Source organism: Lacerta agilis, chromosome 8, assembly GCF_009819535.1.
Source record: "Lacerta agilis isolate rLacAgi1 chromosome 8, rLacAgi1.pri, whole genome shotgun sequence".
Taxonomy (NCBI): Eukaryota; Metazoa; Chordata; class Lepidosauria; order Squamata; family Lacertidae; genus Lacerta; species Lacerta agilis.
In genome coordinates, this window is record NC_046319.1 from 3581793 (window position 1) to 3596557 (window position 14765).

The window sequence follows — 14765 nt, forward strand, 5'->3', positions numbered from 1 at the left end:
GTGATAGATGGACCTACGTGAGCTGCTTTAGCGAAGAGGCAGGGAACAGGTGGGTTTAGTGAATGACGGGTACTCCCCACTACTCTCTGGGAGGTGACCACCACCTCCATACTTTGGCCTGTAAGAAGTAATGTGGTCTCAACGCAACAAGAATATTGATGCACCTGGGGAAAACGAAGTGGAGAAGCAACAAAAGGAGACTCTGTCTTGGGGAAAAGATGAATGCCCCCACCCCAGGACTTGGCACACCACCTAAGGCAGATTTCCACAATCTGTCCCATAAGTATCTGGGCTGAACAGGGAGCAAGATGATTTTTGTTCCTCAGCTCCCCATGTCTGAGCTGGTATGTTTGGGTAAAACTGTTTTGGTATTTTTTAGAAGTTTTTTTTATATATCTATACAAAATGTGTATAAAGAGAGTTGTATCAGAGCAGACGCTGCCTTGTCTGATGGGTGTGTGTCTGTCTACGTGTACAGCTGCAGCAGAACATCACAAGCAAGGTGCCACTTGACACTTGCTGCACTTCTGCACCCTGTGCGCATCCAGGAGTTGCAAAAGGAAGAGTGCCTACAGAAAAGGGAAGGGGGTACACCTGAGGCACCCCCTCCCCTGCTTTGTTGCTTGGGAAGTGGGTCATAGAGGAGGTTCCACTCCGATAAATGCAATTTTGTCTGGAAGGCAACAATAGGGGACTGCAGCTTCTAACTGCTCTGAAATCTCACTCTCCAGGCAGAAGGGGAGTGTGCCAGAGTTTGGTGCAGGTCTTTATTTGGCTACTGTTGCAGTAGTTTTCTGCTCCCTCTGCTGTCCCTGGGATTAGTCTCCACTCTGCAATACTTACTACGGTACTCATGGACCCTCTAAGCCAGCAGCAGCCATTACCCCGCCTATTTGTTGGCACGATTTGTCCCCTTGCCGTTGCAGATCTTGGGCCAAAAAAGGCTGTCCTGCATACTTTAAGCCCCTTCTGCATATTTGCCACCCCCAGCTTACAGAGACTAAGATCAAACATGCCAAGGGAATGGCCTTTTCTTTAATTGGGTTTATTGATCGTGTGTATTTCTAGAGTTTGCTTGCCAAAATGAAGGTCCAGTCTGCTGTCTCTCTACACACAAAAAGAGAGACTTGGTAATAGCAGCCAGCATTTGTACAAACATAGCACCTGAGGGCTGCTTCACAGAAGATGAGAGTGCACACCTGCCTTTCTTAGCCACAGAGCCCTCTAAAGTGCAGGAGGTGGGGCAGAGGACCAGTGACCCTCCAGATATTGCTGGACTAGAACTCCCATCATCCTTCACCATTGGCCAAGGATGTTCTGAAGGAGAGCCACCACTTGTGAGTAGTTCCCAGTGGTTTTCCAACATGGCCATGGCTGAAGATGCTAGCCTTTCATCTAGCAAGCTATGCACAGGACTCAGGCAAGCTGTGGGGATTTTGCATGATAGAATGAAGCAGTGGGTAACTTCTTTGCTCTGGCAGACCAGATCCCCATCTCAACCCCCTCCCTCTCTGACACAACTCAAGTCATCTGTATTAATGGCATCAGACTGACACTTGTCAAGACAGTGCTTGCCAAACAACCAGCAATGAAGTGCCTGTCACGTGCTTAAGAAAAGCTTGCTGGGTCAGGATTCTGTTCTCACAGTGGGCACCCTGATGCCTACAGGAAACCCTCAAGACCTTGGGCACAAGTTCACTCACTCCTCTTGAGGATTCCAGCAACTGGTATTTGGAACTGCTACTGCCTCCCAATTGTGGAGGCAAAGTATAGCCATCGTAGCTAGTAGCTTCCATGAATTTGTCTAATACCCTTGTTAAGCCATCCTAGTTAGTAGCCATCACTGCCTCTTATGGGAGCATGTTCAATAGTTTAACTATGTTCTGTAAAGTCCTGAATCTTCCAACATTCAGCTTTACTGAATACGCACAAATACAGTGGTACCTCTGGATGCGAACGGGATCCGTTCCGAAGCCCCATTCGCATCCTAAGCAGAATGTAACCCGCAGCGCCGCTTCTGCGCACGTGACGTCATTTGACGTGTCTGCGCATGCGCAAACCGCCGAACCCGGAAGTAACCTGTTCCAGTACTTCCGTGTTGGGCACATTCGTAACCCGCAGTGATGGTATCTAGAGGTATGACTAATCATGTTATGAGGAAGAGAAACTTTATAAAATTAGGCATGGCAGGGAGAAAGTGGATAAACAACTTTCATATTGCCTCTTGCTCACCTTTTCTCTATAGACGAAAGGGTCCCTAATGTTGCAACCTTTCCTCACAGGAGAGTTGCTCCATCCCCTTGATCATTTGGGTTACCCTTCTCTGATATTTCCAGCTCTGCAATATTCTAGGTGAGGTGACTAGAACTGTATAAAGTATTTCAAATGTCAGAAGAGATTTGTATAACAGCAGTATTATCCCAGCAGTTTTATTTTCAACTCCTTTCCTAATGAAACCCAGCATGGAATTTGAATTTTTCATGGCTCCCCCACACTGGGTCACAATCTTCACGATGCCAAGGTCTCAGTCATGGCCAGTCACCTCCAGTTCAGACCCCCTGAGTGTATATATATGAAATTAAGATTTTTCTTCTTGACATACGTCACTTCTGCACTTGTTTAGATTGAACTGCGTTTGCCATTTGCTCAATTGGGAGTGGTCTTTTTCGAGTTTTTCACACTTAAAAACAAACACTACACTGAACGATTTTGTATTGCTAGCAAACCTGGCCACCTAACTGCTAAACTGCTCACCCCTAACTCTACCTCTTTCATGAACAAGTTAAAAACTGCAAGGTCAAATACCAATCATTGTTGGATGGGGCATTCCACTTTCTACATCCCTCCATTCAAAGAACTGCCCATTTATTCCTACTCTCTACCAGTGGCGAAGCTGCATGCTCTGGCACCGGGGGCGGAGAGCAGGCGGGGGTGTGGCTGGTGCACGTCCCAGGGGGTGTGGCGCACTGCCCATGGGGGCGTGTTGTGCATCCTGGGTGCGTGGTGTACAGCCCGTGGGGGTGTGCTGTGTGTCCTGGGGGTGGGGCACCCAGCACGGTGTGTGTGTGTGTTGGGGGGGGCGGCCGCGATGGTACCCCCCTCCCCCAATGGTGCCAGGGCCGGTGTGCTCCCCCGCCCCTTCCTCCGCCTGTGTTCTCTACTTCCCACTACTTAACCAAATCCTGATCCACAAGAGAACCTCTTATTCCATTACTGCAAAGCTTAACAGAAACATCTTTGGTGAGGTACCTTGTTGAAAACTTTCTGAAAATCAAAGTACACAGTGTCAACTAGATCACATATCTATATACTGCTTCACACTCTGAAAGAACTTGAGTTGCCTGCAAATACCTGCCCTTACCAAAACAACCTGGTTGGCCATATGAAGAAGCCTGGCAGGCCAAAATTGGCCCACAAGGTGGAGGTATGTCTCTTCCCTCCCACCCCACCTCCCAGGCATTATAAGAATCAGCCCAAATCTTGCCAGAGGAAATGGCAAGAAGCAAATCAGAAGAAGAGGCATGTAAATAAAACGAGGAGAGGGGGGCAGACACGGGGGGAGGGTTAAGGGGGATTTTTTTAAAAAAAATTATTGGCTGCATTGCATTTTGAGCTGTTCTGCCTTCAGCTCTTGGCCAGCTCCCCACAAATGCTGCAGGTTCTGCCTAATCTGCGATGCCCTCCACATGATCACATACTTGTGCGGTGAGGGAAACTACAGCAAGAGAAGTTACTTAACAAAGCCCGACATTTATTATGGATGTGCAGCAAGCTTTTGGAAGTGGGGGAGGAAGGAGGGCTGCTGCCTTTCTTGGCCCTGGGGGCACCCTGCTCCCTGGCAATTGTGGGAGAGATTGTGGTTGTCAGCCTTGAGCTGGAAGAACGCAAGTAGGAAGGAGGGGCAGAGGACATGCCTTTCTCACGTGTACATGGCACCATGCAGATACTCCAGCCGATGTGCCTGCTGTTGCCGCCGAACCTTGGAAAAGAAAGGGAAATATGAATGCCCCTGGCTCTATTGGTGACTGACATGTGGCCCCCAGGTGACTGTCCACAAGATAATGCAGCACCGCAGGCCCTGCACCTGCCCACAGGGATCAGCACTCACCTTGTCCTTCTTGTACTCTTCATATTGTTCATCGTCAGTGGGCAGCTCATGACGGCAGAGAGGACAGGAGTTGGTCTGGGCAAGGAGAAAGGAGTTAGCAGTAGCCTCTAGGGAAAGGGGGGGGGAGCCATCCCAGGTACCAGAGAGGGGATGTCCCTGTTCCAATACTTCACCTTTCCAAGCCAGGGAAGAATACAGCCTTTGTGAAAGATATGCTCGCAGGGCATCTTCCTGACCACCTCTTCCTCCTCAAACTCCAGCAGGCACACCGGACACTTCAGCCCTTTGTCTAACCCCCACAAGTGGTTGGAGAAAGGAAAAGACAGAAAACAGTTTCATCAAGTTGGCTCCACTCTACTGCAACACAGCACGGCTACACCTTTGCAAAGCTCAGAAATCCTGCCAATCCCATATTTACAAGCATTTTAATCTTACAGTAAAGGTAAAGGGTAAAGGTACCCCTGATCGTTAGGTCCAGTCGCGGATGACTCTTGGGTTGCGGCACTCATCTCACTTTACTGGCCGAGGAAGCTGGCGTACAGCTTCCGGGTCATGTGGCCGGCATGACTAAGCCGCTTCTGGTGAACCACAGCAGCGCACGGAAATGCCGTTTTACCTTCCTGCTGGAGTGGCACCTATTTATCTACTTGCACTTTGACGTGCTTTCGAACTGCTAGGTTGGCAGGAGCAGGGACCGAGCAACGGGAGCTCACCCCATCACAGGGATTCGAACCGCCAACTTTCTGATCAGCAAGCCCTAGACTCTGTGGTTTAACCCACAGCGCTACCTGCGTCCCATAATCTTATAGTAGAAAAATCCAATTAGAATATTAGTGGAAAAGCTGGGTAACCATGCCAACCACAAATACTCCACCCTCTGGATGCCAAAGCCTTTGACAGATCCTGCCAGAACATCAGAAGTTTTATCCTCACACCTGGGAGTCGTGACATTTTGTGCCAGATTCTTCCTGGAAGTATCACCAATCAGAAAAGACCCTGCTAATAATAGTAATCCTTCACCAGAGCTGGTGGGAAACACTGCAGAGAGCCCTTGTGGTGCAGCGGTTAGAGTGCTAGACTAGGAACAGGGAGACCAGGGTTCAAACTGCCACTCACCCAATGAAGCTCACTGAGTGACTCAGCCCAGTGTACCTCCACAGGGTTGTTGTGAAAATAATTTGTAGAGGGGAAGAGGACTGTATACCCCACCTTCAGCTCCTTAGAGGAAAGGTGGGATACAGATGTAATAAATAAAACTTTTTAAAGGTGACCTTTTGACCAAAAAGCAAACCTTGAGTATATAAACAGGAAGGCAAGGAAGAGCAGCAGAGGCAGGAAAACCGGCAGGCAGGCAAGGAGAGAGATGCACCTTACTGCTACTGAGCTTGGAAGTGGGGGCATAGCTGCTACCATTGCAGGTGGAGATCGACCTACCTCTTGCAACTTTTCCCCCAGTTCCCCAGGCCACTTTTGTGACTCCCACATGACTCATCTGGCCCATCTCTTCCACAGAAATTGGGTTGGGCGCTTTCAAAGACTGAGAGGTCTTGGAGACACAGACACTCAAATTCTTGCTACTTTCTTAAATGACTGTGCTGGCTGGCACACCTAGAGAAGGCTGACATAGACCGCCATCTGACCACAGCTCTTGAAGGGCTGAGATATACAAGGCCCAGATTGAAAAATATAAACTATTACCTGCTTGCTGCGGGGTAACAGGCACTGAAGGAAGGCTCTCTACAGCTTGCTTGGCAGCTGGCGGGGGGAGCCGGTGGTCCCAGTCTTCACTCTCCAAGAAGCCCACATCAATCTCCAGGCCATTGAAGAGGGACCTGCATATGTTGGGGGGAAAGCAAGTGAGCAGCCCCTCCTGGGATTCCTTGTCAGAGAGCTCTGAGCCACCAGAGAGCTCGTGATCCAAATTCCAAATTACTAAAGACTGGAAATTCCTTACATACTTTTTTGAGTGAAAAAATAAAATAAACTCATAATATCTGGATTTGAGGACTGAAGAAAACATTGGTTTATAGAAAGCAGAATTGTTGGGTGCTACTTTGGAATGGATGTTTTGAAGAGTTTTCTATATACAGCTGAGAGACAAAAAAAAAATGGAAGTTTTCCTTTTTTCCTTTTGGTTTGTGTTTCTATTTAGATTAGTTTACCTTTGATAAAAAGATATTTGATATTAACCTTTGCATACGTTCTTTCAAATTTTAACTGTGACCCAATTTCCAAAATAAGGTGCTCGTTTGAACCCTGGGGGGTCTTCTCTGTTTCACGCACTGGGAGAAGCAGAGAAAGAGGAGGTGGGATTGTTATTTTACTGTGGAAGGGGGGGGGGCAATGTTTTCCTCAGGCTTCTGTGTTGCTGCGAAGGACCTCAGCTGCTCGTTGTGCTTGCTGCGAGTGAGACTGGGCTGTCATGGGAGCATAGGGAGGAAAGTGTGGGCACTGTGCCTCCTAATAAAGCCCCGGGGGTACCGGATTGTCTTGCACCCCCACAGCACGAATTACAGCTCCCCCTGACCTTTACACAGCTGGAGAGCACTGTTTGAGGTCAACCTGGGTAGAAGCTAAGCACAGGAAGCCATACCTTCTCCGCAGAAGGAAGCCTCATAAGCTGATCCAGTAGCAGCAGCTTCCCAAAAAAACCCCAACAAAGTGAGGATCATAAACTCTGTGTTTTGGATGGACTTTAATTGGACTAAGTTCAGAACCTGAATTTCTGGAATACAAAAAGGGAGTCCATTCCAGAAGTGGTTGAGATCTGCATGGGTAATTGTATGAGAGTGTGGAAAAAAGTAAAAAAAAAAAAAAAGGACTTGGAAAAGTGGAGGAAGATGCAGCTTTCCTTATCAGAAAGAATATCAGCCATCAAAATGAAAATATCACCTAAGACCAGGGCTTTTTTCCAGCCGGAACTCACCTCTTTAGTGTGTTTCAGCACCTCTGTAGTGTTGCGGTGCCATTCCCTGGTGGCAGTTTATAATTTTTGGCCCCAGCAGTGGGGTGAGTGGGCAAAGAAGAGAAGTCTCTCTCCCCCCCCCCTTCAACAACTCTGGGTGCTTCCCCTAAAAAAAGGTCAACAAGTTGCAGCAACTCTTTTTCTTAAAAAAAAAAGAGCCCCGCCTAAGATGCTATTTCTTTTCAAAACAATACCAGTAATGAGCAATTTAAGTTGTTTTAAACAGTGGCAGAGAGACATAACAAGATTCATTTGGCAGGGGAAGAAGCCAAGCGCTAAGTACAAAATTTTAACAGATATAAAAGACAGAGGTGGATTCTTACTATCAGATCTTGGATTGTATTATGAAGTAGCATGTCTATGCTAGTCAACAGAATGGATACCTCTAGAAGATGTTGGATTATTGGATTTAGAAGGATTTGACAGACAGTATGGTTGGCATGCATACCTATGTGATGATAAAGTAAGAGTACGTAAAGGATTCCTAAAACCACATTATAAGAAGCCTCTGTACAGTATGGATGAGATATAAAAACCTGTTTGAAAGTAATACCCCACTATGGCTCTAGCCCACTGAAGCAAGTTCCATGAAGAAAATGAATATGAAAAAGAAATGGGGCACCTACAGAGACATATTAGAGATTGATGAAGCAGGAGTAATGCTCAAAAAAGAGAGGACATTAAGGAATGGATAATAGACTGGTTCCAATCTGAGATGTACAAAAAAGATAAACTGGAGGGATCTGCTGAACAAAGTTCTGACTTTGAAAGGAGTTTAATGGAGAATAATGAAAAACTAATTTTAAAAATGTACAAAATCCTGCCGGAATGGGAAACAAAAGATGAACTGCTCAAAGCTGCCATGATACACTGGGCAAGGGATGTAGGACACAACATCAAGATGGCATCATGGGAAAAACTATGGAAATTTGCAGCCTGTTACACCCTGAGGGAGAACTATCTAAAGATTATCTATAGATGGTACTTGATCCCAAGTAAACTTGCTAAGATGTGTAAAAAAAAAAAAGCTTCCAATATACGCTGGAAGTGCCAAGAGATGGAAGGTACCGTCTTCCACATGTGGCAGACTAGCAAAAAGGCTAAAGGATTTTGAATAAGATATTCAAGTTGACATTTAAAAAAACAAAAAACCTGAAGCCTTTCTCCTTGGAATAAGGGAATCGGACATCCCCCAAAAGTCAGTCAGCTTATTTTTATACCCAACAATGGCAGCAAGAATAATATATGTGCAAAAGTTGAAGGACAATGAGATACCAACCAAAGTAGACTGGCAGAATAAATTGACAGAGTATGTGGAGTTAGAAAGTTTAACAATGAAAATCAAAGACCAGGAGGAGTCAGTGTTTAGGGAAGTATGGAAGCCTTTCATAGAATATTTGAAGACCTATAATAATCAGATTAATATGCAAGTAGGATATGAATTGCAAACAGCAGTGAGAAGTAGTTTAGATAACATGGAAGGAGAAAAGTGGGATGTTAGTTACAATATGCAGCAAACTAAGGGGAAGTAAGTAAACTATGGAGGGATGGAGGGGAAATTCACATTTATTAGAAAAAACTGGAAATTAAAAATGTAACATGTGCTTGAAAATTCTAAATAAAACATTTTTTTTAAACAAAAGTTTTCCTCTCTGAGGAGCCTGCTGGATCAGACCATGGTCCAGCATCCCTTCTCCAGGGGTCAACCGGATGCCCACAGGAAGGCCGCAAACAGGATCCACCTGCCATTCCCAGTAAACTGGTACTCAGAGGCATACTGCCTCCAACAGTAGTGAGAGGATGTAGCCATAATGGCTAGTAGCCATGGATGGCCTTTGGTAGCCCCTGAGGATACTCCAGGTATTAGCCTGGACCTTGTTTAAAACCTTCAAGGTGGTGGCCATCACTACCTCTTGGGGGAGCAAATTCCATATGCCATGTAGAGAAGCACTTTTTTTGTTTTTGTCCTCAATCTTCTACTACTCAGCTTCACAAGCTGTAGTGGAAGAAAAACTTCTCCCTATCTACTTTCACTCCATGCATAACCTTTTGCACCTGTTGCCTCTTACTTACTTTTTCTCTAAACTGTAAAAAAATAATATGTTGCCACCTATGCTCATAGAGCATTGCTCCATCTCCTTGATCATTCTGGTTCCCCGTTTCTGAACAATATCCAACTCTACAATACCCTTTTTGAGGTGAGGTGAACAGAACTGTACACAGTATTCCAAATGCAGTTGTACTATAGATTTCTGCAATGACATTATGACAGCAGCAGTTTTATTTTCAATTTCTTTCCTAATGATCCCTAGCACAGAATTTGCCTCTTTCACCGCTGCTGCACACTGAACCAGCATCTTCACTGAGCTCTTGACTATAACCCCAAGGTCTGGTCAGTCCATCTGGTCAGTTCACAGTCCATGAGGAAATAGGTGACATTTTAAGATTTTTGTGTGTGCATCCCTTTACATTTGCGTACACTAAATTGCATTTGCCATTTTGCTGCCCATTCATTCAGTTTGGAGAAATCCTTTTAGAGCTCTTGACAATTCCTTTTTCGTTTAACCACTCTGAACAATTTGCTATCATCAGCAATCATTGCTGTCATTCCATTGCTCACCCCTAACACTAGCACACAGGCCTCATCTTGGGAGGGCTCCACATCCTTCTGTTGGGAGAACTGTCAATTTATTCCTGTTTCTTAACCAGTTACCTCTCCCTTTGTTCAATGACCGCTAAGCTTACTCAAGGGTTGTCAACAGCATTTAGAAAGATTCTAAGCTTGTCCTTTGCTTCCCAAACCAGCAGTGGGTGCACAATGGATGTAAACAGGTGTGCCTACACCAACAAATAGTGAGGCAGGATTTGCCCTTGCAAGTCTTCCTAGTTCTACTTCAACAAGACTTGTACTTCTACACACTTGGATTAGCAACGCTCCTCACTAGTTTTCCTAGAAGAGAGACATTAAGTCAGTGGTTCTCAAACTTTTTTCTCGGGGCCACACTTTCAGAATAAAAATTAGCTCGCACCACACAATTTTTTAAAATTGACAAATACATTGGAGAACACAACTAGGACTGTCCACAATATCACTTGATGCTGTTGCTCTCAGTCTGAAAATATATCAATATTCTGCGAATCATATATACACACACACACACACACACACACACACACTATACCATATAATACTGTACTATACCAAAGTGTTTAAATGTTTCTTTGATTGCCCTAGAATTTTCCCGACACACTTTCCATCCTCTCCTCGCATATCAGTGTGGTATCATACTACAGTACATCCTTTGAGAGCCACTCCATTAAGCTAACCAGCCCATAATTTCCAGGATCCTCCCTGGGCTCCCTTTTTAATTAGTGTTACATTGGCAGTGGTGGTCCAAAAAGACCCTGGGAGGTAAGAAAATACAGTATGATTTTTATCCTGCTCATTCATCCTTCCAATCCCCCTTTGCTGTGGGGTTCCTTAGTTGCCCTGTGAACTAAGCCTAAGCACATAAAACTGAAACAAGACCTTACTGTTTCCATGTTTGCCACGTTTTCAACACGGGGACACAGGAAGCTGCCTTACTCCAAGCCAGATCATTGGCCCAGCTATTTCACTGCTAACTTCACTGACTGGCAGTAGCTTCCCAAGTCTGCAGACAGAGACAGTGGTCCCTCCCAAGCCTACCTTGAGATGCTGAGGATGAAGTGTGAGGCCCTGAGCATGCAAAGCAGATGCTCCACCGCCCAGCTTCCCTTCCCGTTTCTCCTGTGTTGAGTTTTAGACTGTAGGTTCCTTGGGGGCGAGGACCCTGAACGCCAACCACACAATGTTATATAGAAACAACAACGCAACAGAGTGAGAAAACCTTGCCAAGGCCAAGAAGCAGAACTGCAGGGAAGATGGGAGAGCGGGTCTACTAGTCGTGATGGCTAGAGGGAGCCTCAGGTTCAGGGGCAGTCTACCTGCAAGTGGGGACGGCCCGCCTAGGCATGTGTCCAGAGGATGTCTTTAGGCTCTGCCCCGGTAGGGAGTCACCCGGATCACACATCCCCCCCACCCAGCCCCGCCAGCCGCCCAAGCAGCCAGAGGTGTAGGGCTCTGCCCCGCTCCGCTCCCAGGGATGCCCACCTGGCCAGTTCCAGCAGGGCCTGGCGGTGCGGCTCCTCCCGGGGCCTGGAGCCCGGCTCGCAGTCGTGCTCCTCGAAGTAGGAAGCCATGGCGGTCAGGGCGAGTCGCGGCGGGGCGGAGGGCGGAGGGCGGAGGGCGGAGGGCGACTCCGCGCCTCCCGCTCCGCCTCCGCCCGTGACTCGGCTCCTTCCGAAGCCAACCACTGCCGGGACGCCGGCCGCGGGTGCGTCGCCCAGGAGACGCCCCGCCGCCACGCGCTCATTGGCCCAAGGCCCTGGGCGGCAGCCAATCAGGGCGGGCGGAGAGACGCGGGGATTCGGTTCGTGGGAAGGAGCTGCAGCCGGCGGCGGGGTGCGCTGTTCGGGGCGCGCATCCTCGCTGCCCGGTGCCTGGTGCCTGGGAAGTCGCCGGCTGCTGCCTATTTGTGCAATAAGTCGAGGGGACTTTGCAGCAGGCAGCGCAGGGTGATTCCGAAGGGAGGTTTAGGAAGAAGGAAGCGGGCAGCCGGGAAAGCTCTTCATTCTTTGCGTTGCGGTCTTTGGGTATCTCCCAGCTTTGCTTTGCTTTGCTTTTGCAGGCCAAGCACGTGCAGAGCCAGGGCTTTGAGTTTTTACATTCCTTTCTCTCAAGCAAAGCTGAAGTTTCCTGCTCAAGGGAGGGGCAGGCTGCTTTTTAAAAGATTAACCCCCTTCGAAGCTCCAGGCAGCTTAAAGATGCGTTTAGGTTCAGAAAGCGGGTGTTCAGCAGAGGGTGGTGAAGCCTTCCTCAAGCGCCTGCCTCCTCTAGATGATTTGGACTGCAACTCCCATACAGCTGTGAAAGTCCAAAGGTATAGAAAGCACCTGGTAACATGGGCATAGACAGGATTTATGATATTGGGGGGGGGCAGGCTTCATGTTGGGGAGCGGGCAGAACCTCAGTTAAGTATTTTCATTGATTTACTTTATGGGGGGACGATAGTTGCCCCCCTGTGGCTATGCCGATGTCTGGTAGGCAAAGGATATTTTAAACACTGAACATAATTGGTTTGGGGAAGTGGGAGGCATTAACCAGGCATGTCCAAAGTCCGTTTCGGGGGCCTAATCCAGCCCACCGTTTACCGGTAATCTGGCCCTTGTGGCAGTTTATTTCCTGGGGTAAAATCCTAAAAAAAAACAACCCTAAAAAAACTTAAATCCTAAAAAAGGTCAACAACTTTGTTTGGCCCTTTAGTCGTCCCCCACACCCCTTCACTTCATCAAATCTGGCCCTTTTTGAAAAAAGTTTGGACACCACTGCGTTAAGACAGTTGTGAGGCAGCCAATTAACATTTCTCTGTCCACCATTCTGTGCTTTATAACTGCTTCTGCATTTCTGACATCTTAGAGCAAAAGTACAGTTTGCCAACCCTACTTTGAAAGGAGGAACACGCACACAAACACTGAACATGTGCGTGTTAATGACACTAAAATAATATTAAAACTCAGTGCCATCCAGAGAAGCTGAAGAAAGATCCAGGACTATGCTGCAATGACCATCTGTTTGAGGGCTTTAAAAAGATTAAATGGCTACATTCTGTCTCCAGTGTGCCAGTTGCTGGGGATTGCAAGTGGGGAGAAGAACTCTGTTGCGCTCAGCTTGGGGGCTTCCCATGGGAGACACCTGGCTGGCCACCTTGAGAATGGGACGCTGGCGGCCCAGCCGGGCTCTTCATGTTTTCTTAAATCACAGCACCATCAGGGACGTTGTGGCTTGTCTGATAGCATAATGGTGGCCTAGGGTTGAACCCATGGGAGGATTAACTGAGTGAATCACAAGATACATGCTTTGTGCTGATGAGGAATCTGGAGGTAGTTCTTTATGTGTGGGAGAGGCAGCAGAAGGAGCGAAGGCCACAAACCCTGTAGGTGAAGCAATAGACTCAGATGCATATGTTGAAAAAATTATAGCAGCCTGGGCCACTGACTGGTTGGCAGCATGTGGTAGGATTTATTCTGGCAAAAAAAAAATATGTTGGAAATCTCTGTAATAATTAATCATGATTTGGTGTTATACCCATTGCTGGCGCTTCTAGAGATTCCTCCCTGAGATTCCTCATCGAACTCTGGTGTTCATTTCCTGAGAACCATCTCTAGGTCAACATCACACCCTATCTTCTTATTTTCTTTGCCTTTCCTGTATTGCTTTGTCAGCAGATGTAGCAATTCATGCACAGCAACTCATTATTATAAAACAATCCACCTTTTACTGTTCTTGCCACAGAACACAGCACAAACAAGAGTCTCCCCCCCACATCCCTCTTTAAAATAGGAGACATGTTTTTACAAGTTAGCATTAATGAAACTAACCTATATTCTAGTCACTTGCTAAACTGAAATTGGAGGAGCACAGTGCTAGGTGGAGACTAGGAGTGGTTTTGGCTGTTTCCAGGCCAGTAATCCTTTCTATTTTCTTCCTTATTACCCTGTGCCCCACATGCTATCTAGGCTGCCCCCTCTTTACTTTGGGGCATCTCATAATATGGAGCTGTTCTTGAATTGGTTTGTACATAGGCTTATATACAGACCCCCTTCATATGCTGTTAAACACAAGATCAAATCAAGGAGGAAAGGTAGGTCCTGCGGGAATACTCAACTACAAAAACTTGCTCTGCTACAACAACAACAACAACAACAACAACAACAACAACAAACTTTATTTGCATAGCCTACAGGCCATTGCATCAAAAAGGCACATATTACAGATACTGATAAAAACCATATATAACCAATAAAATGAGCTGAATCGGGATTCGGCACAATTAAAACAAGAATAAATGAGATCTTAATTATGAGGGGGCACTGTTATCATTCAGCTGGCAGCCCTCAATTTCATGGCCCTCTCAACAAATCTGGCTACCTTCTCCGTTGTCTGGGTATTCTGGTCTGTCAGGAGGAAAAACAGTATGTCCTCGGGCGAGCGGCCCGGAATGGCGAGTATAAGCGGCATGACGATCTCTTCCCTCAAGTCTTTATATAAGGGGCAAGACAGGAGTACACGTGACACAGTCTCCACATTACCTACTCCACTGGGGCAGAGTCGATTCTGGAATGGTGTTTTTGAGAATCGGCCTTCAAGAACAGCGGAAGGTAGCATATCTAATCTGGCCAACGTAAAAGCTCGTCTATATTTTGGAATAGTTAAATTGGACAGGTATGCTGCCTGGGAGTCCAGGTAGGAGGGGGGAAGATGACTGTACCATGCACTGAATTTCTTAATGATGGCCAGGTTATTTTGCTGTTCGATATTCTAAATAGGCAGCCATGTGCAAAAATAAAATAAAATAATGCAAAGCAATAATGTATTAACGAAAATGGACAAACATCAAGCCGTGCTCATTTCAGAGAGGGAAACAGCTAGCAAAAAAGGGCTGGCGTTCTACTAGCGCTTAATGGGCATAGCAGTAAAGCTGGCACCTCTGTAACAGATTTCACAGTAAAAAGATCCTGAAGTAAGGCACAAATTGCAACAGAGCATGTATTTGATATGAGAAGCATGCAAAGGCTTGTGGCACCTGGGAGAAGAGAAGCTGCATGAATTTG

The 14765-nt window shown here is 46.7% G+C and overlaps 1 protein-coding gene across 1 annotated transcript; it reads right to left on the reverse strand.

Moving 5' to 3' along the window:
• Positions 1-3730: 3730 nt before the first annotated feature.
• On the reverse strand, positions 3731-11309 carry RNF181 (ring finger protein 181). Its single transcript, XM_033159069.1, has 5 exons — positions 11206-11309; positions 5807-5940; positions 4282-4397; positions 4109-4183; positions 3731-3979 (listed from the first exon to the last, which is right to left on the reverse strand). Exons 1-5 carry the CDS (start codon positions 11292-11294, stop codon positions 3920-3922), a joined length of 474 nt encoding a protein of 157 aa, XP_033014960.1. The 5' UTR covers positions 11295-11309; the 3' UTR covers positions 3731-3919.
• Between the last annotated feature and the right edge of the window lie 3456 nt (positions 11310-14765).

Bases quoted from the DNA above. Each gene is read 5' to 3' on its own strand.
- RNF181 (XM_033159069.1), bottom strand. From the start codon at position 11,294: ATGGCTTCCTACTTCGAGGAGCACGACTGCGAGCCGGGCTCCAGGCCC. The intron at 4,398-5,806 runs GTAATAGTTTAT...TGTGGGGGTTAG, and splicing joins TGTTACCCCGCAGCAAGCAG to ACAAAGGGCTGAAGTGTCCG. The intron at 4,184-4,281 runs GTGAAGTATTGG...CTCCTTGCCCAG, and splicing joins TTCTTCCCTGGCTTGGAAAG to ACCAACTCCTGTCCTCTCTG.